Raw genomic sequence first — 21,696 nt, forward strand, 5'->3', positions numbered from 1 at the left:
AGTGAGTACGATAACGCATACCTACTAATTAGTGCGGGCAAAACCAGCATGACGGCGCTGTCAATAATATTGGAAGCACGCGTCCATCATGCTGGATGAGCCGTCAAAGCAGCAGCTGTTGTGCCAACAAGCGGACACACCTTATAGAGTTAGTAGCGCGAGTGCGGCGGGCACGTACCTGTGAGCGGCCTTGATCCTGGCGACGTACTGGTCGGGCGAGCCTCTGGCCGCGCACGCGCACTCGGCGTCCAGCGCGGCCAGCAGCCCGCCGCGCAGCGACGACACCAGGTCGATGCACGGCACGTTGTCGACGTAGTCCACCTCGAGCGCGGCGGGCACGGCCTCCTCGCGGCACGACTCGGCCGCCGACTTGAACACGTGCGTGTTGTAGAAGTGCTGCATCGTCTCCGCGCACAGGTTGGCGCACAGGTGCTCCAGCCGGCTCGGCGCCGCGTCCTCGAACCCGAACATGTCCAGGATGCCCACGAAGCCGTCCGTGGCGTGGCGCACCGCGTCGTTCAGCGCCGCCATGGACTTGGCGCCCGCGCGGCCGTGCGCCCCCCCGCGCCGCGCCCGCGCGCCGCGACGCCGCCTCCTGGTTGTGCACGGACTCGTTGGAGTCCGACGAGAGCGTGCCCAGCGTGGAGCCGAGCCGCTTGAGCGAGTTGGCGCGCCGCACGATCGTGGCCACGGTGCGGCAGTACAGCGCCTTGGCCAGCGCGTCGCGCGCGGCCGCCGCGGCGGGGGCGTGGCGGGGGCGCGCGCCGCCCCGCGCCCGCGGGCCGCCGCGCGCGTCGTCAGCCCGCGCTGCAGCGCCGGCGCGGCCACGCCCAGCAGCGCGGCGGCGGCGGCCAGCGCGCCGTCGGCGGCCGGCTCGGCGGACCCGTCCGCGCCCTCCGCGAACTGCACGTTGCCGAGCAGCAGCACGGCGGCCAGCACGCGCACCACGTCCAGGAAGGGGATGCCGAGGATGCCGAGGCAGCTCTTCCAGGCGAGGAAGCGCGGCGCGTCGTCGGGGTCGGGGCGGCGCGGCGCGGCGCCGGCGCCGGCGAGGTACCGCAGGTCGGCCGCGGCCAGCCCGTCCAGACGCAGCGCGGCGCGCTCGTCGGGCGCCAGGCCGGCCAGCAGCTGGTAGAAGATGTGGTAGTTGCGCTCGCCGGGCGGCGGCCGCACCACGCGCGTCTGCTCCAGGAAGTAGCAGTGGATCTTGGTGCGGTAGAGCGCGCCGTCCGTGACCTGCACCTCGATGAAGTGTCCGATGCGCGAGGCGTGCGCGTTGGCGGCGGTGGCGGCGGCGCCCAGCGACCGCAGCACGGTGAAGGCGGCCGCCAGGTGCTTGAACGCGTCCGTCTCGGGCCCGCCGCCCGCCACGTCGAACAGCCGCCGCAGCAGCACCATCGACGCGTACGTCTTGCCCGACCCGACACGCCTGCGCATCACGCGATTGGACGTTTAAGATATCATTTAAAGAGAGAACATACTTAAGAAAATTTATTGAAAGGAAACATTTCAAGATTGGTTTTTTGGAATCTTTTTGTATTTTTTATTTCAATTCCAAATTTTTACTTTTACAGTCATCCCGTAAAACCTAAATTGAAAATACAAACTGAAATATGATATACCTACAGGAAAACCAGAAAAATAAGACCAGCACTGGGAATCGAACCCAGGTCCTCCAGGGGTCCAGGTCCAGGACCAGCAGTGGTGTAGCAGTATAGCACGTGGTACGGAATACAGAGGACCTGGGTTCGATTCCCAGTGGTGGCTTATTTTTCTGGTTTTTCTGTACACCTATATTACAGTGTGCATTTTCAATTTAGGAAACATTTCATTACTTTTTAATAGAAAGGCACTGTTTTTGAACAAGTGTAATGTATGATGTTTGTATTATGGCCGATTCGACTGCGAGGTGAAGTGAGCGTATTTCGGCTGCCGCCGTGCCCGTGCGCTAGTGCACGTACCGGACAGGATGATGGCCTGCGGGTAGCCGGTGTCGGCCTGCTGGCGCACGGCGTCGTGCACGAGGCGCGCCAGCTCGGGCCGCTGCGCGCGCGCCGCCGACAGCGTCAGCGCGTTGCCGCAGTCCGTGTACCCGTTCAGCGCCACCAGGATCGGCCCGATCCACGTCTGCAACACGCACACGCACGCACATACAGACATCAAACGATTTTTAAATAAGCTGCCAATGAGTGTTACTGTGAGACATAGCAAACACTATTTATAAATTAGCAGAAGTAGAGAGGGTAAATCCTTTAGTCCTATCTTGTAGCCAGATTTGGTAAAATTTGGCTACAAGGCAGAAAATCATTCCCCTTTCTTAAATAGTTACCGAGATTGGGCAGCTACGCATTTCCATTTCAATAGTTATTGTTACCAAAGCTGACTAAGAGACTGGACTATACTTATGAAAACGGTAAATAACTTTACTATATAAAGTCAATGCGCAAGCGAAACGTACCGTACTTTGCCGAGAGCATTTACAGAAGTTTGCCTTTAGAATTCATACATTTACTGTAAAAAAAACTTCATGAAGAATTCTCCCCACAACTGTGAAGTGATACTAAATATTACTAAGTAGTACCTACTTAATATGTATTACAAAACCAACCCCAATTTCACAGAAATACACATAAGTGAGCTGTAAAATAACTCATAATATTCTATGAGACGCTTTGATAAGTGACAATGGAGGCTCTGCCGGCGCCGACTACCTGCGCCTGCGCCTGCGCCTGCGCGGTGCGCGGCCGCCGCAGGTACGCGCCGCAAAAAACGCGCGGTCAACAGCGAGCGACCATACCATATCAGAATATGGGACGGGGCTTGAGACATTCCGAATTAAGTGGCGTAAACACGGCGTAAATAGCTTTAAAGGCGACGTTGAATACGACGGAATTTTTTATAAAGGTACAGTCAGCTCAATAGTAGCAGTCGATGAACAGTTGTAGAGCTCAAAAAATATAAACATTAAACAAATTTCTTCAGTTTAAATCGAAAATTATCGATCTAGTTACCACGATAGGTGTATAAGATACTTACCATTTTTTACCCCTTGATTTGAGAAGAAAGATAAATGATATTGTTTATCTTAAAAAATCTTATCAGGATCCGTTGATAGTCCAGAGTTGCTAAACAATATCAACTTCGTGTTCTATCGACTTTTGGCGTTACCACATGCGAAAACAAATTATCGAAAAATTCATACTTATATCGAGCTGTGAGGTCAATGACAATGAACGAACTGTGTCAGCGTTATGAGGATCTAGATCTGTACCGAATAAAACCTGCTGCAGTAAGAAACCGTATAGCATCCAATTTCTTTGCTCCACTTATTTTATTTTTTGTTTTTCATTTGTCAACTCTCAACTCTCACAACATTTATTGACAAGAAAACACACTACATCACAACAAAAACACAGTAAAAACATAAATAGGAGAAGAGAGAAAAATTAGAGACGTTGTGCTGTAGTGTGATGCCAAAAGGACTCAGCTCGGCATGTGCCGTAGCCCTGTAACCAGAACTGCAGCGCTGGTTTTGGTTTTTGTTTTCCATTTCTTCGTGCTAATCTGTTCATATCTTCGTATTATCTGTGGAAACCTTTGGCTTTATTGTTACATGTTTTGTAATCCACCTGTATTAGTTAATTTAAGCTGTTGGTTTTGCCAGTGGAGATATTATCTACATGTAGGTAATTTTAAACACCATAAATGTTCATCAACATCAGCTACCGATTATGCACACATAACATGAAACACTGTGCTAAATCGGAGCATAGTGGTAAATACCTACAATCTTACATAAAAATATTGCAAAGCTTAGCGTTCAGATCAGAACGAATTATAAGTGTTCCCGCTATCCCATAAAAGGTTAAGTGTTGTAAGTCTAAAGTTACATTGGCCCATTTTGTGTGTAAAGAGCATGGTTTGATCATCAAACTGCGAAGATGACACAGAAGAGGGTGACTCACGTAGAACTTATTTTGATAGAAGCGTGCCTGCAGCGCGCGGACCACCGCGTCCTCCGTGAGCGGACCGCGCAGGTGGATCAGGTCATCGACGTCTCCGGCGGGCACCGCGCCCGCGCCGGCACCCGGGGCCGCGCCCGCGACCGGCGGCGCCGGCGCCGGGGGGCAGCCGCCGCGCCATCGGCTGTCTGAAATTGATATCAAACTTACGTCAACATCGATGGCTTTTTAAACTTTAATGCTCGTCCTCTGCTGCAACCAGAGTGGGCTCTGTATCGCTGCACTAACAACAATCGATTTTCTATGCATTCAATGCAAGCACTTCCATTGCGGAACGACGAAGAGTAACTTATCTGTCGATATTCCTAGCTACGTGCAACCGGGCACATCGTAAAGTAGGTATATTGTCACTCTCACTGTCACTTGAGGAAAATTAAGTAGGCAGGACGAGCGAAGCGAAGACGTTATGTAGGTAGGTATAATTGCGACAGTAGCGCAGTAGGTATGCGAGCCGCGGCAACAGCTGGCAAAGCGGAGATGGCGGTGTTAATTGATATGTCTAGGAATTTCATGATCTGACGAATTTAACGGTCGAGTGACGACATACCTAACTAGTACGGAAAAAGGGATAGATCTGTGCCGTGCATTGTAGTTATATCTGTATCTTAGGTATGTCTAGATACACTACAATGAGTTAATTATCAAACGTCGAGACATAAACATTATGACATATGTTAGCTACATAAGTTGGTGGACTTGATATCATCATTTTATGTTGATTGGAGACCTGTAGACTACTTAGGTACTCTCGCTCATAAAATTTAAAACTGCACATCCACCAAAAACATGCGAGGAAGCTGAGTGAAACTGTGAAACGGTGTAAACGTATCCACCAGTGATGTGCGAGAAAGGCGAGCTCTTGGCTTTACAGATGAATAATACACGCAACTGCTTAATCTAGGATGTATAATACGTTCCATTACCTGCAGGCAGCGGCAGAGGATGAGCAGGGTGCGCGGGCGGCGGCGCCAGCGGGACCGGCGGCGGCAGCAGGTGAGGCGCGCGCGGCGGCACGGCCGGCTGCGGCGTGCCCGGCTTGCCCGCGCCCGCCGCCGCCCCCGCCGCCGCGCCCGCGCCCGCGCCCGCCCCCGCCGCCGCGCCCACGTGCAAGTGGTTGCGGAGCGTCACCAGCTCCGAGCTCAGGCTCAGAAGCCGCCGCTGCAGGTGCACCGCTTCGTTCGACGACGACGCGTCTGCAACAACAAATAAGTTCAAATAACGACAGCTTTAAAGCGACGAAGATATGCCATATCAAAGGGTTCTAATGAAATCTCACCTAAATCAGTCATTGCTTGTGAGATAAGTACTTAGTAACAAAGAGAAATCTTGGGCACTCTTACTGTGACGCGTGGTATGAACCCGCGAGTGCGTCACGTGCTGCAATGAGAGTGCGCTTACGCCGCAAAAAGTGCATCGCGGCGGCTGCGCCTGCGCGCCGGCGCTGAGGGTGAACAGCAAACGGACCGCGTTATTGAGTAAACCCCTGGTGCTTAAAACAACTAACAAGCAAGCTTATACGAATTCGACTTTAGTAAGTATAATGTCATATAGTTTTCGAGTTATTGATATCTTTTATACAGGCAATCAACCACGATTTATATAAAAGTGCAGATCCTTCAATTATAAACAAGATCACCTACCCATACATTTTAAAAGAAAAACGGACAACAAAGCGATCCTACGAGGGTTCCATTTTTCGTTTTAAGTTGGTTTTGAGGTACGGAACTCCCAAAACCACTAAATCTAGAAAACACGCGTTTTACATCGATTGTTCTCCCGGAGTTTTGTTGTGTTTGTGTCTAATTTTGATCTAAATTGTTAGAACTGTTTGAGAGATTTTTGAAATAAACAAACATACAGGATGTTTGGCAGTCAGGTGTAGGGGTTTTAAGGGATGATAGGTAGAGTCATTCTGAACATTATTGACCACATCTACTATTATGAAAAGTTATTTATTTTGTAGCGTACCGTCGTGGTCGTACACAATTGCACTGTAAGGAAACGAGCCTCTTTTTTTTGGAAATATCAATGAAATAAATAATTAATTTTTTGGTTTTCTTTTTTAAGTGGCACGTGATTAAATGGCCCGTAAATCAAGGAAGTTTTAAAGCAATTTGATTTAAAACTATTATTTATATTTAACAACAAACAAACAAGAACTTCGCAACCCCAACATAAATCGCTGTTAGTTTTTTTGTAGTCAACGCAAAGTTACAAAATTTTCTGTGTTTTTATCGTCATCGTCTAAAGAGGTTTTTTTGATCAGTATAGCAGTAGTAGACCAGGGCATTGTGAAGGCAAAACACTAAAAATTAACTCAATATAGGCTATACAGGGTGTTAAATAAAAAAAAACTAGTGGTAATACCTACCTCAAAAACCGTGAAACTTACGAGTAGCATAATAGTAAATATGGTCTAAAATGTTCAGAATGACCTTAACTATCATCCTTTAAAAACCCTGCATCTGACTGCCAAACACCCTGTACCTATACAAGAAAGATATAAGATAAGATATCGCTACGTCGAAGACCCCGATAACTCGTGCATACATATACTTATTACTACTAACATAAATAACTCTAGCTCCAGAAGAACCGTTAGGCCTTAAATGGGAAAAATCAAGAACCTGTTTGCATGGAGTTGTAGGTAGAGATGGCGCTTCTGGCGGTTTGGGCACAATGCAACATGTTCTTATCAACCACTAATCGTTATACAAAGCTCGCTGTCCGCCAAAATAATTGTAACAGCTATCAGCAATTAGTAGTCGTGCTTAAATTAACATTTTCGGTTGAGGAATTCACTTGATCTCGCAGAGAAGATGGCCCGCGGGGGCCCGGACGCGGCGGCGGGGGGGGTGACACAACCGGTCGCGCGGGCGCACCGCTGCGCCCGCGCCGACATAACCTGAATCTTACGACCTCTGGAATAAAGTTTCAATCGTCTCAAAGGGATACCGCGTGAATAGCGTCAAAAACCTTTTTATTGGCTTGCGATCGAAGGACAGATACCGGCCGCTGCGCCCGCGCCGCGGCCTCTCCGCGCAACCACTTTCGACCGAGCCTCCGCATCACCGCTCACTATCCGTGTCCGTAGTGACGAGTATCTCCTAATTTGGATGAAAGAGGTCACCTGGTGGGCTGACCCCTGCTGACCCGCATCCACCCTCGGCTCGGCGCTAAAATAAATATAAACCGGCCAAGTGCGACTTCACATCATTCGACATTCAGATTTTTCAGACTTTTTTATTGGGTGTGCTACAAGAGCTACCTTCATACCAAATTCCAAGTTTCTAGGACAATTGGAAGTACCCTATAGGTACTGTCTCTTTTGATTACGATGGCGTAAGTATTGTTTTTTTCACTGTAGGTATACACGTTCCTGAGAAAAGGGTCTTGACAGACGGAAGGTCGGAGACGGTCGGACGACAGACAAACAGACAGACGGACAACAAAGTGATCCTATAAAGGTTTCGGTTTTGCCAATTAAGGTATGAAACCCTAAAATATTTCCACACCACACGTATAACGTGACAAGTGGTGACGGTAGAACCCAAGCTGTCTGACCAATTAAGAAATGTTACTAATTAGATACATGTGTGCCTTACGCAACAATTAGGGTGAAGAGACGTGAAAAGTGACTCTGAAAGAATAGGCAATTATGATTTTGTCAGAGCTTTCTCATAAATAAATAGGTGCCCGCGCCTCATTAGCCAGCAGGCTGCACCGCTATCTCACTCTGCACAATGAAATACATTTATTCGTTTTAATTATAACCACTGAAGTGTGTGAGAATTTGAAATACCTATGAAAAAGTACGCAGTTTTCTAACTTTTGTCGAACCTCTTGAAGTTATTCAGACAATCGGAACAAAAAATGCTGCGGATGGTTGCGGTGGCGGCGCGGACGCGCGAGGTTCCGGCGCGCGCGCACCGACCGGCTCGGGCCGTGGACATGGCATGGAAGCACCGAATATTGGTGATATACCTTGATGTTATTCGACTAAATAGCAAACGAGCAAGTGGGTCTCCTGATGGTAAGAGGTCACCCCCTCCCATATACATCTGCAACACCAACCTAGAGGCCTAAGATGAGATACCTCACGTGCCAGTAATTTCACCGGCCGTCTTACTCTCCACGCCAAAACACAACAGTGCAAGCACTGCTGCTTCACGGCAGGATTAGCGAGCAAGATGGTGGTAGCAATCCTGGCGGACCTTGCACAAGGTCCTAGCTACCACCTGCAACCTGCCAAATATACCTGTATGGTAGCATACTCGTTTATTGTGTGTCTGTTTGGCCGGTGGAGGGGGAGCGTCCGCGCAGGTGGTAATAGAAACGTTCGTGCAGGAAGGCGCTGCCACCAATTCCTCGTACCTACATAACATAACCTATTAGCACCTCTCTTCTCACAGCCGCCGCATTTCCCAGCATTCCTTCTGCGGCCCGTTTTAGATTACGCTATAATTGCTTGCGGTTCAAATACAAAGAGTTCTTTTCAGAGGCCTCTGCAATGTTGATGATAACGTTAACTCAAAAGAACTTAATACATCGTCTACGTGGCGTATTAGTGATTAAATACAGTGTGAGCGTTAAATAAGGTAAAATTTAAAGAGTGGTTGAGGAAGAGACATCGTGAGATCCTAAAATTATCACATTTTCGCTACATATTCCCATCCCAGCCTACTTAAACTTACAATACAAGGCCTAGTAAGCAGTTGTTACATTTATGGTACTGAATAAAGTTTATTTATTTATAATTAGTTGGTACCTCTCTGGAGCTCGAATAAAGAGTGTGAAGTTATGTTCCGCATTATTATCTGCCTACGTTATTGCAGTATAGTTTAGTGTAAAATCTAGATCCATCCCATCCCGAGTGCGCGATGCGCGCAAAAACAGCGCACGCGCAGGAACGTGCGCACGCGGCGCTTAACCATGGCATGCTCTATCGAGACAAATTCGATGCAAGAGCTTTTATGCTCAGATCTGCTCAATAGTGAGGTCTGTAAAGTGAGCGAAGAAAGAGTGAAGAATTTATTACTTCCGCACACATTATATACTCTCGTTGCACAGTATAGTTAGGTAAATCTATGAAACATAAATCAATATACCGATTGCGCGATGCGCGAAAGTGAAAACAGCGCACTCAGCATTATGCTGAAGCGTAAACGCGCACGCTGATTTTTGCCATAACGCTACATTACCAACATGCTCTATCGAACAAATCGATGCAAGACTTATTCTATACTGCCAATAAACTTAAGAGAAAAAATAATAATAATAACTATAACAAGGGGGGGGTAAAGTAAATTACAACGACAATAATTAAAGGAAAGAAGAAAAAATGGCGGCGTTTAAATCGGGCGCGGCTCAATGTGGTGGCATGGTGTGGCAAAGTGGGGGTTATTAAGTCGTAAATACCAGTGGTAAGTGTGAGGTGGAATGACACCGCGGCGGTATGCGTACTCCCATGCGTAGTACTCCCATGGGATGTGGTGCACACACTGCCGTGCTGCCGAGTTCGGTATTAAATGAAGCCTGTCAGATTCACCGTTACATTCTAATGTATTTTATCTTTTTCACTTCCATCCGTGCTGCCATTACAAATTGAATGTTATTTTCTCGTCAATCGTCCGATTAATTTAAATTTCGAGCTAGCGAACGCGCTCACGCCGCCACCTGGATAATTGCAGCCAAAGACGACGCTTGCGCAACGTGGCTCTAGCCGGTGGCACCGTAATTGCCGGCGCCGCAGGCACACTCAGTTTATACAACAACTATCTTTTAAGTTGGGTTTTTCGGTTTTAACAACGAAGCAAGCAGCTGTACGCTCTAAGCTAGTTCCTTGCTATGGAGAGCCGATAAAAAGCTATCGCACCCGATCCCGGTCGACCGTAGAAGGCGATGAATGAGCGCCGCCCGCGCCCGCGACGTGCCCGTGATCTATTTCAGAGCCAGTTCGCTCGTAAGCTGCCCATACAAAGTAAAGTAATTATACGAAAGCGAGTCTTTCTGAAGTGTATGATAAATGTGTCCGTAAGAAATGGGACCATAAAGGAAAGTGGATATTATCTGAAACGGTGAAATATTCTGTCTTAGTTTTTGTACCCTTGCAATTTTCTGCAATAAATAAATTCTTGTGATCGACCTAATCATAATGTGCAAAATATCACCTGTATCCGTGCAGCCACTGACCCGTGATTGAGCCACAAATAAACGAACCAAAGAAACTTCAAAAGGAACCTTTACAATAATAGTGTGATCGCATTCTACCATCATATTTAAGAAATAATGGTAAAGTCGGATGATAAATACGTACTTCGTTTTTCAAAACGCCACAATGATTAGTCTACTCAGATTAGGCACTTTAGTTGCAATCCGTTAAATATATATTCGAGGAATTCACATTTGTATGTCTGAGTCGTTTCGCTAAAGTAACCTCTTCCACAATAACACCGCGCTCGAATTCGGAGAACGTTTTAGATGGCCCGGACTGATTCCTCTCGCTGCGAGCTGCTTCTGCGGAACAAAGCGCGGCGGCAGGCGAGACACGCTCTTACCACGTAGACAATACGTGCGGGAATACTCCACGTGATACCATCTAGGTGAGCGCAGCGCCCGGTGGTATACTGTGCAGTATGTCTACGATAGCCTTGATATGCAAAAGGCCCTGGCACCGTACAAAATTCGAACTTCGTATATCTTGTCGTCCCGCTAACGCTTATACAAGGTGTTTATTAAATAACTGAAAACCTCAGACACCCCAAAAATATTTTCTAATTTTAAGTAAGTTGATTGCATTTATTTTTGAATACCTAATTATATTAAAAGATCATCATCATCATCATGTCAGCCGAAAGACGTCCACTGTTGGACATAGGCCTCCCCCAAGGCTCTCCACTCAGACCGGTCTTGTGCTTTCCGCATCCACCGCGATCCCGCGATCTTAACCAAGTCGTCGCTCCATCTGGTTGGAGCCTACCACAGCTCGTCTCCGGTCCGCGACCATTCGAGAACCTTCTGACCCCATCGGCCATCAGTCCTGCGAGCAATGTGCCCCGCCCACGTAAAAGATATTCGTATGTTTTACTAAGTCAGTAATTCTGCTTTAAATTTAGATTAGATTAGATTTTTAGAAAAATATAGCTCTGTCCATTGGAGGACAATTTTGCCAGTGTCTAGTAGTTTTTGCCGTTGTACGGTAAAAAAAATCTAGAAAACGAAATATGACAGCAGCGCGAATGTCCTTGATTTGTCCTGAGTATTTGTCAGTTACGCTTTGACGTTTTTAGAAGGAAATCACATATTGACAAAAAACGGCCAGTATTAAATTATGGAAATAGTATGCAACATCGCTGTTGCAGTCGTAACTTTTAGACTGGGCACAATAAATAAGAGACTTAAGAATACAAACATAACCTATTAAAACAGTGTAATCGATTTCAAGCCGTGGTGGCCTAGTGGTTTGACCTATCGCCTCTCAAACAGAGGGTCGTGGGTTCAAACCCGGCTCGCACAATTTTGCCAGTTTTTAGTTTTTCGTGTCGGTAAAAAACATCTAGAAAACGACAAATACGAGCTAATGGTGGTGAACGATGACAGCGTGAACCCTATTTTCTGCTTTAAAATTGTATTTGTCCTGAGTATTTGTCAGTTACGCTTTGACGTTTTTAGAAGAAAATCACACATTGACAAAAAACGGCCAGTATTAAATTATGAAAATAGTATGCAACCTCGCTTAAATATTTAATTGGCGCCTGTTGCAGTCGTAACTTTTAGACTGGGCACAATAAATAAGGGACTTAAGAATACAAACATAACCTAATTTAAAACAGTGTAATCGATTCTACTCTCGATTCTAAGCAAACTACTTTCTGGTTTTCAATTATTAAATTAACACCTTGAATGTATTATTTAATATGAGAGTGAGAGGGAGTTACGATACAAACTTCGAATTTCGTAGTAGACCCCTTGATGCCACGTATTCACATCGTCTATCGGACGCGTGGACGCATTGCACCTCCCGCTAAATAAAAGGTGTCGAATCGTCATCGATGACCACACACATGACGTCATTTATTGATTATCAGTTTTAAATCTTGTTTTGTTGTTTGTGTGGTCTGACTGTAGTCATGACATGTCTGTACAATAACAGGTACACAAACTTAGAACATGGTGGGGCGATGGCATATCGAAGCTTACGTCGTGCCGTTGCTTAACGTTGTGAAAGCAAACCTGGCTCCGGCTGCAAGCTTTAAGCTCGCGACTATAAAATAGAGCACAGGCAGCGCAGACCGTTGCATAATTTATTGGGTTCCATTTAGAGCAGCTGCGGTGCCTGCGGTGCGCGAGCGCGGCGCACCAGCACGAGTTGTCCCCGATAACCGTCAGCGTGCTAGGGCAAAACAAACCGGGCTATCATCATCATCATCATTCCAGCCTATATACGTCCCACTGCTGGGCACAGGCCTCCTCTCAGAACAAGAGGGCTATAAGTACTAATAATTAAAACTACAGAACCATGTCGTAGCGATATTATAGCGTCATTTGATTAACATTGTGTAGCGATTACAGAGAATTGAAATTATTTACTGTGATAAGGTTCCATGGTGGCCCAGGAACCAAATTGGTTGACTGTACCTAAATGATTATGTACATGAACAAAGTTGAATCAACGAGTTGCTAAAAATCGGCGTCCCCCCCCCCTTCTAAAGTCTAGACTGTTGGGTGGAAACAGGATAGTAGTATGTCAACAAGGAAAATTAGAACGGCTAAGATTGCTTGACAATTATTAGTAGCTTAAGAGTAAATAGCCTAGAAAAAGGATGAGATTCATAAAAAAGCCACTGGTGTAAAAGATTGTGCCGGCAAGAGAAATAGGCGCCCGTTGATGTCTTTTGATCGGAAGACAGTGACATCGACTGCGCTTTTTAATATTCGATCATATTTTTACGTAAGTTACCACGAATGGTAGAGGAGTAGAGTTTACATTGTTAAAACGGAATTAATTAAAACTATGCTGATAGTTTAATATGCTTCCATGCCATTACGGGTATATATGGGAAAACTGTTGGCGAACTGGCAGGAAGCAGGAAGCCACATGGAATGGTCCACGCGGTTGGGATATTACGCTACCGACAGGATCACCGGGCTATGGAGTGAGATAATTTATTATTTGTTTATGTCCTTTTCATTGCGTTAAAAGAGCAGAATTACAATACAATAATACATTTGTATTGTATTGTAATACATTTTTTGCACACCATAAATCAGTCCAAAAAAATTACATTAACACAACTTCTGGGTAGACAATAGGCAGAATACAGGGGATTAATTATGCTACTAACCAAAAAGTCGAAAGTTCAATTTGAACTTTAATTTGGTCGCGATGGTGGGTTTCTACCACCTTTGAATGGCATAATCGAATCGGTCTCTTGGTCCTTCGGGGCGCAACACAAGCTGATCACCTTCTATCTTCTATCTTCGTACCGCAGGCACCCTATAGGCTTAAGGCCTGCCATAGAACCATTTGCTATGCCTATCAGCAGTGCGTCCGACGGTTCAATCCTGCGCATTCCGCGCCGCAAAAAGCGCGTCGTCGCGTGCCGCGATCTTTTTACGCGGCCCCGTGCCGCCGCGCCTGCGCCGCTAATAGAGACGTCGTCTATCATAGCGCGGCAGAAGCTGCCTTATGTACTCGTATGAGGCTCCGTATGTTCTCGTACGTACCTAAGTAGCCGTAGGGGCTACGTTTCCCGTATAAAACATAAATGGTCAAAGAATAGTCGCAGTTTTAGGTCAGTAGAAATATTAGAATCAGTGAAAAAATCGAATATACTTAATGAAAAAAAACCGGCCACATCACGCCCGGTGAAGGGTTCCAAACTAATTGCTTCAAATATTCAATACCAAGTTAGTACTGCAGCTGGTGCTGTATGTGGTGTTGAATAATAGTTTTCATCGTGTGTATTGTATTGTAAAATAATATCTAGGGTATACAATACAATACAATAACTCTTTATTGCACACCAACACATAGCAAGCAGTTCAGAAAACAGGTATATACACAGAGTTTCTGAGGTAAGCAATAGGCGGCCTTATCGCTTATTTGTAATTTTTTTATTCATTTCCTAATTTAAAGCTTGACAGTGCATGTTATCGAACAGAAAAACAATTTTTATCTTTAAACATAACAGATTTATAAAGGTTTGAAATTCAAGATTGGACGGAGAAAGACTTACTTGCATGTGACGTCACACACAAGTAGCGCCATATACTTGCTACATAGAGAAAAGCGTTTAAGAAAGAGACAGATAGATAAATAGATTTTTCAAAAAATCTCTATAAATGCAATTTTCAAGCGAATTTTTTTTTTCGCGAAACATTGTCTGTATATCTATATTTTATAATAATATACAGGATATGGTAAATTCCACAGTTGTCAAATACCGTATTACACGTATGATAATGATAGCTTGTACTTTTGTAGATCTTGAATAATCTTGATTCATTAATACTATCATTAAACAATTATTTAAATTCAATCGTAACGTTCAAAATGCGTTAAGCTTAGGAATGTTCGAAACATCTCAAGGGACCAGCAATCGCACAAAGATAAGCGAGATGGCAAAAAGTAATGGGGTAATGAGTCAGCGCGGCGGCGCGCGCGCAAGTGGCGCAAGCGCAACAGGAAAACGCGCCAACACCGGCCGCCGCGCCGCTGATGACTCGCCACGCTTTAACGCGGGGAAGAATTTTTAGGTGTCCATTAGATATTTGCAGCAATTCCACAGGAATTCCGAAAGAAAAGGTATTAACAGCCCTTGAACATTTTACCAGATACTTTTTACCATGCGACAGCAGACAATGCATTAGCGGAAATATATGGCAAAACAAGATAAAGCAAAAAATGGTTTATTGACTACAACTGTGATTCTAGAATGTCGATATATGTATACGTTATTTATAATACGTTGCGGGACAAAGCCTCTAAGGCTGTCTCTATAGAAATAAACTCTTTGACCCTGAATTAAAGAAATGCTTTATTTGAGTATAGTGTCCACTTAAATGGATGTGAAGGTCTTTACTATATAATAGGTGCTAGAAAATTAGGTGGGGATATTTTCAGGGTATGTAATTAATAACCTAAGAATCAATTATACACATAAATTATTTTTAAGCATTGTGTGTTTTTTTTTGTTTCATACAAAAATACCATTCCGTCCAAAAATAGTTAATCATCCTTGCATTAACATTAACTGTATTTTTTTAATTGAGATTATATTTCTAAACTAATTTGATTCGTGCTCTGTCTGTTTACGCTATATTTTTTAAACGCTACAACTATTAATTCAATTAAAAGTTTAAGGTGTATAAAGCATAACTGTTTTAACCAATAGATCCATTACTTTTGTCTAGCTTTAAAAAAAAGATTCACTTAAATCTGACGTAGACGTTGCATAGAACGTGTCAAAATTATGACAGCTTTTTTCTGATGAAAGGCAAAGGAAACATATCTATCTGTCGTAGTGTTTGGCAAATTTGTATTTTGTAAAAAAGAAATCAATTATAATAAATATTTTCCATGTCGAGTCAAACTCTTTCGATTCCTGTAATAATTTACAGGGGTTAAAAATGAAATTTGTCAATTTGGGATGATGATGATGAGTACTTGGTTTACAGAATTGGTTTTGAAGCTACAAGACTCGAAAGCCTTAAAATGAATAGAGCTCAATAAACATAATTGTCGCGGGCGCTCTCCGCCAGAGCCTGCCCCCCCCCCTCCGCTCTATCCGCCGTTAGCCGCAGGCTCCTGCGCTTTGCATAACGACTTGTATCTATTTAGCCTGCCGCCCTCCCTGCAACGCGCCTCGACACGCTGTGCTCACAGCAGAAATGAACCAAAAACCTTTTATAGGATTATCCTGTAAAGGTTTGAGTTCATTGATTGATAGACTTCTGCGAAGTGGAGCTAGAATCAATCAATTTGTGCAGAACCAGCCTTGCAGCTCGAACTTTGCTCTTTATTGTGAGAAACAAGCCGCTATTGACCTATAGAGAAACTTCAATGATACAATCTTGAGATGTTTCAGTTTTTACACATGACTAGTTCGTCGCGGCCCAAACCTCGTGGAAAAAGAATAGTCTCGCTAGTTTCCTATCCCGTCCCGCCCCGTATATAAGTAGTATATCTATCTAGTTTCATCGCTTAGGCACAACACCACGCATGCATTAACAGCCAGTCACGCACGGCATTGTTTTATACGCAAAGATTTAAAATCAAAACAAGAGTTAGCAGGAACCCTGCAGCTATTATACTCTGTCTGTAAAGTTTAGAGTTCTTTGCAGTCAGTAGCCGTGTTCATGGCTTTTTGACAGATCGTAATTTTTTATGTTTTATTTTAGGGCACGCGGGGCAACGCCGCATTCCTTATTAGAACTGGACGCGGCGCCCGCGGCCCGCGCCCGACAAAGGTCGCGCGACCACCTTACGAGAACACCTGCTGAAGCTTTGTCTTAAACTAAAACTACTGGCTACAAACAAATTTGTCGGCGGCCAATAAACGCAGATAAACCTGCGCAAAAGTAGAATCGCGTGCTTTGTTAAATCCGTGAGTGACGTGAGAGAACGGCGTCCTCGGCGCTGCGTCGCGAGCTGCTGGGCCCGCAGCCCGAGGGGCCCCGCCAGCCTCGCGGCACGGGACCTGCAGCCCGGGCTGGGGCCGACCGCAGGCCGCGCGAACAGGTTTAGGCTCGGTGCAGCGCACGGCGCGCAGTGAAGGTTTGGCAACGCAAACGCATTACGAGTAAAAGATCTAACGAAGCGAGCGTCGCAGCACGAGCGGCGCGGGGCGGGGCGGGGGCGGCGCGGGGCTCACCTTGCAGCTTCTTCTCCGTCTCCCAGAACTTCTGCAGCTCGGTGAAGTACTTGTCGAGGATGAACACCTTGGAGAGGCCGAGCGTGGCCATGGCGGGCGGCGCGCTCGCATCACAGTCCGCGGCCGCGCCGCACGAGCGAGCACGGCGAGCGACGACCTCTCGCGCGCGCCTCCACGGGCGAACTGCCGCGCGCGCCGCCCCCCGCGCCGCCGCCGCCCGCGCCCGCCCGGCTGTTTACGAACGAGCCTCTTGGAGCAGGGAGCGGTCTCTGAACTTGACGAGTTTTCGTTGGTTGTTATCGTGACCACGATAAGCTTCTCAACGGCCACCCAAAAGTTTGTTTGGAGCGGGCGGTGACGCGCGGGAGAACTGGTTTGTTTGTGTGATCCACGAGCCCTCCCCCTCCCCATCCCTCCTCCCCGGGGGGGCAGCAGCGAAGCCTCCGTTATATTCAAAGCTTACAACTGCATCAGTATAAGTATACCCTTTATCGTAGCGTGAAGGCTCTACGGTGGAAACAAACATTATAAGTATACATTTATGTAGTTGGAGGGACTGTCCAAAGCCGAATCTGCCGAAAAAACATTGTGCCGTACACCGCGCACCGAGATTTTCATACATACTTGCTCCTAAGAAAATTTTACCTAAGCAGTGTAGAGTCATTTTAGATGGTTACTTTACTGACATAACCAGCCAGACTGATAAAAACATAAGATTTGTTATTAGTAGTATTTTTTAATAGTGATTCCATGCGGCGCTAAGTATGTAAAAACAACCAAGCGCAAATCAAAAATTTATGTATTTTATTTAATGCCGAAAATTGCCGTATGTTGGGGCTTGTTCTACTTGTGCTAAAACTGTATCTAACAACGATTGCACCAGTTTTGTGTCATCTTCCCACTTACCTATGATGCTTCGGAATGACAAACATCATTTAGATTTGTCTAAAAATCCCGGTTTTAATCTGGAGTGGTGTTGTACCGATCCCCTATCTATTACAAGTGCGCGCGCCCGTTGAGATCTAATGTGTGCGCGCAGAAGTGGTTTGTTGCACGATTGTCAGCGCAGCGAGGCTTGTGAACTCCGAGTGCTTGATATGATACTGCAATTATTTACATGACCCCATTGGCTCTCGGCGTTGGCATCGGGCACACCTTGTTCGGCTGTTTATGTACCTACTCGTACTATGCTCAAAGTTTGCATGAGAGTATTGTTAGTAAGTACCTAATTCAAGTTTTATTTGGCATTCAAAAAATCGGGATTCTCTTTCCAATATGTTTCAAAATATAGTTCGTAGCATTCCTACTATTAATAATGGTCTTCTCGAGATCGTCTTATTAGTTGATAGACGTTCTTAATTTATCAAATCCGGGTACCCCTCACCCCTCAACTGTATAATAGTGTTTGCCCGAAACTCACTTAACATACACGTATCGTATAAAGGTTTTAGCAAAATAATTATTAAACATTACTTCAAATTTTTGTTTCTTTCTTTTAAAAAAAAATTGTTTAAGAGTTATTTCGCTTAACGAACCCTCACACTATTTTCCCAAGAAAAATCCAGACAAAAACGAATTGCTAACCGAAAAGGGAGTTAGGGTTAAAACTGCGACCTCACAAATAAATGAGCTGGTACCATCAGCAAAGTAGCTTAGGTTAGTTTATAAATAACTGCGATACTACATGGAACTTACACCCTTACTTCAACACATAATAAGGTGTTAGACCAAACAAGATTATGCGTATTAAGTTTACGCCAATTAAGTTTACGCCAAAAAATGTGTAAAAAAGGCTGAACTATCAAACCCCTTTGATTTGACAGCGTCCGACTTAGTTATTTGAACGTGTAACTTGGCGCAACTCGCACTCAATATATATACACGTCTATATAAATATTTGACTAGCCGCTATCCGCGACTCCGTCCGCGCAGAATTCGTTTATCGCTGTCCCGCGGGAACTATGCAATTTTCCGGGATAAAAACTATCCTATATCCTTCACCGGGACTCAAATTATCTGTATACCGAATTTCATCTAAATCGGTTCTGTGGTTTAGACGTGATGAAGTATCAATCAAACATACAGACTTGCTAACTTTCGCATTTATAATGTTAGTGGGATTGTCATATCATAAGTTGTACGCTCACGCTGTAAGTTATTCGGCGCCACGTGCGCCCCCCAGCGGCGCGCGTGCGCACCGCGTGGCCTCGTGCGGCGCGCGCGCAGCCTGCCGCCGCCACATCGCGCCGCGCCGCGCCGCTAGGGGGCGCGCAGTTCGCCGCTTGACAGCGCCACGCTTATGGAACTAGAACAGTTACTGCAGTGGAAAGTTGAACACCTCTACCCCAACCTTCCATACAATAGACATACTCGTAAGAAGTGGTTTGGAGTTTGAATTTTTTGAATATTTGTATTTTCAATCCCGTCGAAATTTGTAATAAAAAATAGGCTATATTAATTACAAGATTCAGCTGTCTACGTACGTACCTACTTTCACCCAAATTCGACCCGGTGTTTAGGGGCGAAAAGGTACTTAACAAAGTACGAGTAGGATTACTGTTAGAGCTGTAGAGTCATTGGTCAGAGTGCTCTACGTGTGTAGTATGTAGTATCGCAGGGATCATATATAATAGGTTATTACCTATTATAAATATAGTGGATCATATACAGGGGTATAGTAGGTATAGTTTTTTTACAAAGATATGGGTACTGTCACAAATAATCACGGAATAGCTCCTTGCTTGTGGTTGAAGAATCTTACCTTTACCGGAGTAATGTTCAATGAAACAATGAAACAGACCCCTGCTTCAAACAGAACCCGTTATGCACAGACACGACGCAGCAAAAACTGAGCCGGTGCCGACAAAACCCTGCGCCGGCGTCGCCCGGCCCGCGCCGCCGCCGCCAGCCGCCGCGACGCGACGTCTGCGCCCGCGATGCTCACTACACGTCCAATATCGTCATTAACACCTCGGCCTACATAGCCCTCTGCGCGACACGCCCTCCGTTCAGAATTAGAGAGATAGGTAGGGCTGAGTTCCTAAGCGGGCACGCACGGGGCGAATTGCTTCACACACACGATTGCTTCGCAAATGTATCCAGGTGTCTTCACCATGTTTTCCTTCACCGCAAAACTCGTGGTATTTCAAATGTAATTTCGCACATGAATAACCTACTGAAAAACTTGGAAGTTCGAGCCTGGATCTGAACCCATGGTCCTCTGCTTGAGAGGACATAGATTAAGCCACAGGCTACCACGACGTCCGATGACCTACGTATGTAGAACAATTGGCCGCTGCCGACAAAAACTGCGCGGCACCTCACAGCGGCGGCGCGGGCGTCTGCTGCGCGATGCATTATGTATCGCCGCGGCGCCCGCGCACGGCTGACGGAGATCGATTATTCACTTGCGTAAAATATTCAACCGCCTTTTTTATGGATCTGCCAAATACGTTACATATAACTCTGCCTATTATTTATATCCAAGTTCAATTATTTATATAATGTCCAATGTATTTTACACATTACCTACACACTATGGTTGTTTTGCCTTTCAATACGATTTAAGTTCTACGTTTTAAAAGTCTTGGAACCACTTAAACGTTAAGGAAAATAAACAACGGTAACAATGTGTGTGATGCACTCCTGGCCTGTCGCGCGATCACCACGACCAGCAGGGCTACTACGAAACTCGAAACTCGAAGTTCGTGTCGTGTGGTCCCTCTCGCTCTCGTATTAAATAGTGTAAGTGTCAGAGGGACCGCACGACACGAACTTCGAGTTTCCAGTTTCGTAGTAGCCCTGCAGCCTTCATCCTCGCCTGGCCGATACGATAGTTGTCAGAAGGACACCGGAGTCAATCACAAACAATAAATTTTCTTGTAAGTTAAAAAAATAGTAACAGCAGCTGGTGGATCAAGGAGCGCCAGCGTTTGTATCGTGCTACTTGTAAGGAGCAGCAGGGCGCCGCGCACTCACCGGCCATCGCCGCTACCGGCGCCGGCGCAGCCGAGCTCTAAGTAAACATTCTGCACTAATGTATTTTCTTCGTAAGGCAATCACAAGTAAGAAAACTTTCGCCCTGGATGCCTGCTGCTCGCAGCGTGTCCCGTACGCAAGCTGCGGGCGCGGGCGGGCGGCTCGCGACTGCGGCCGAGTGCGAGCCGCGCGGCGGTGCGCGTGCGCCCGCCCATTACACGCAGTTATTAAAGTTAACTAGTTAGCGATATAGCACAGTCAATTATCTACACCGTGACTACGGAGCACACAGCTTAATTTAATTGAACACTTCATCCGATCGTGATTACAAACGAGCGCGGAACTAGCCGCTCTACATTTCCGCGAGCATCAAAAGCTCCTTCTGGCGATGCTAATCTCCCCGCTCGCACTGCCGCAGTAAATCGTGCTCAAACAAAACCCGCAGCCTTATTCCGAGTGCGCTAACTAAACAATAAATATTGTGCATTTATTGTGCAATTCAATAGTCTCGCACTGTCGGCGGCGCGCGATAACGCCAATTAAGCGAGCGATAGCGTCGCGCCGGCTCCGCGCGTGCTGCAAAAAATACTAGAAAACATCCTCACACTTCTTGTCTGATTTGACTTTTATTACGAAAAATAGTTCGGCGGCAGCAGAGCCAGCTGCAACAGTGCCTAACGGAGCTGCCACGGTGCCATGAGTGATTGACACTCGCGTGTAGTCTGCGGCAACTTTTAACATTTATTGGATTAGACAAGAGTCGGCGACACGCGCGTCCGACATGTCGCTCAATAGGTGATTAAGATTAGGCGCCCGGCCTC

The 21,696-nt window shown here is 46.0% G+C and overlaps 1 protein-coding gene across 1 annotated transcript; it reads right to left on the reverse strand.

Annotated features, from left to right (window-relative positions):
* Positions 1 to 94: 94 nt before the first annotated feature.
* Positions 95 to 17,298, reverse strand: LOC141430731 (myosin IA heavy chain-like). The gene is given in 7 exon segments (XM_074091605.1): positions 95 to 552; positions 554 to 744; positions 747 to 1,429; positions 1,958 to 2,127; positions 3,966 to 4,150; positions 4,946 to 5,215; positions 16,898 to 17,298. Coding segments are annotated over 7 exon segments (2,001 nt in total). The 5' UTR covers positions 16,989 to 17,298; the 3' UTR covers positions 95 to 141.
* Positions 17,299 to 21,696: the final 4,398 nt, after the last annotated feature.

Source organism: Choristoneura fumiferana, chromosome 8 (genome assembly GCF_025370935.1).
Source record: "Choristoneura fumiferana chromosome 8, NRCan_CFum_1, whole genome shotgun sequence".
Classification (NCBI taxonomy): Eukaryota; Metazoa; Arthropoda; class Insecta; order Lepidoptera; family Tortricidae; genus Choristoneura; species Choristoneura fumiferana.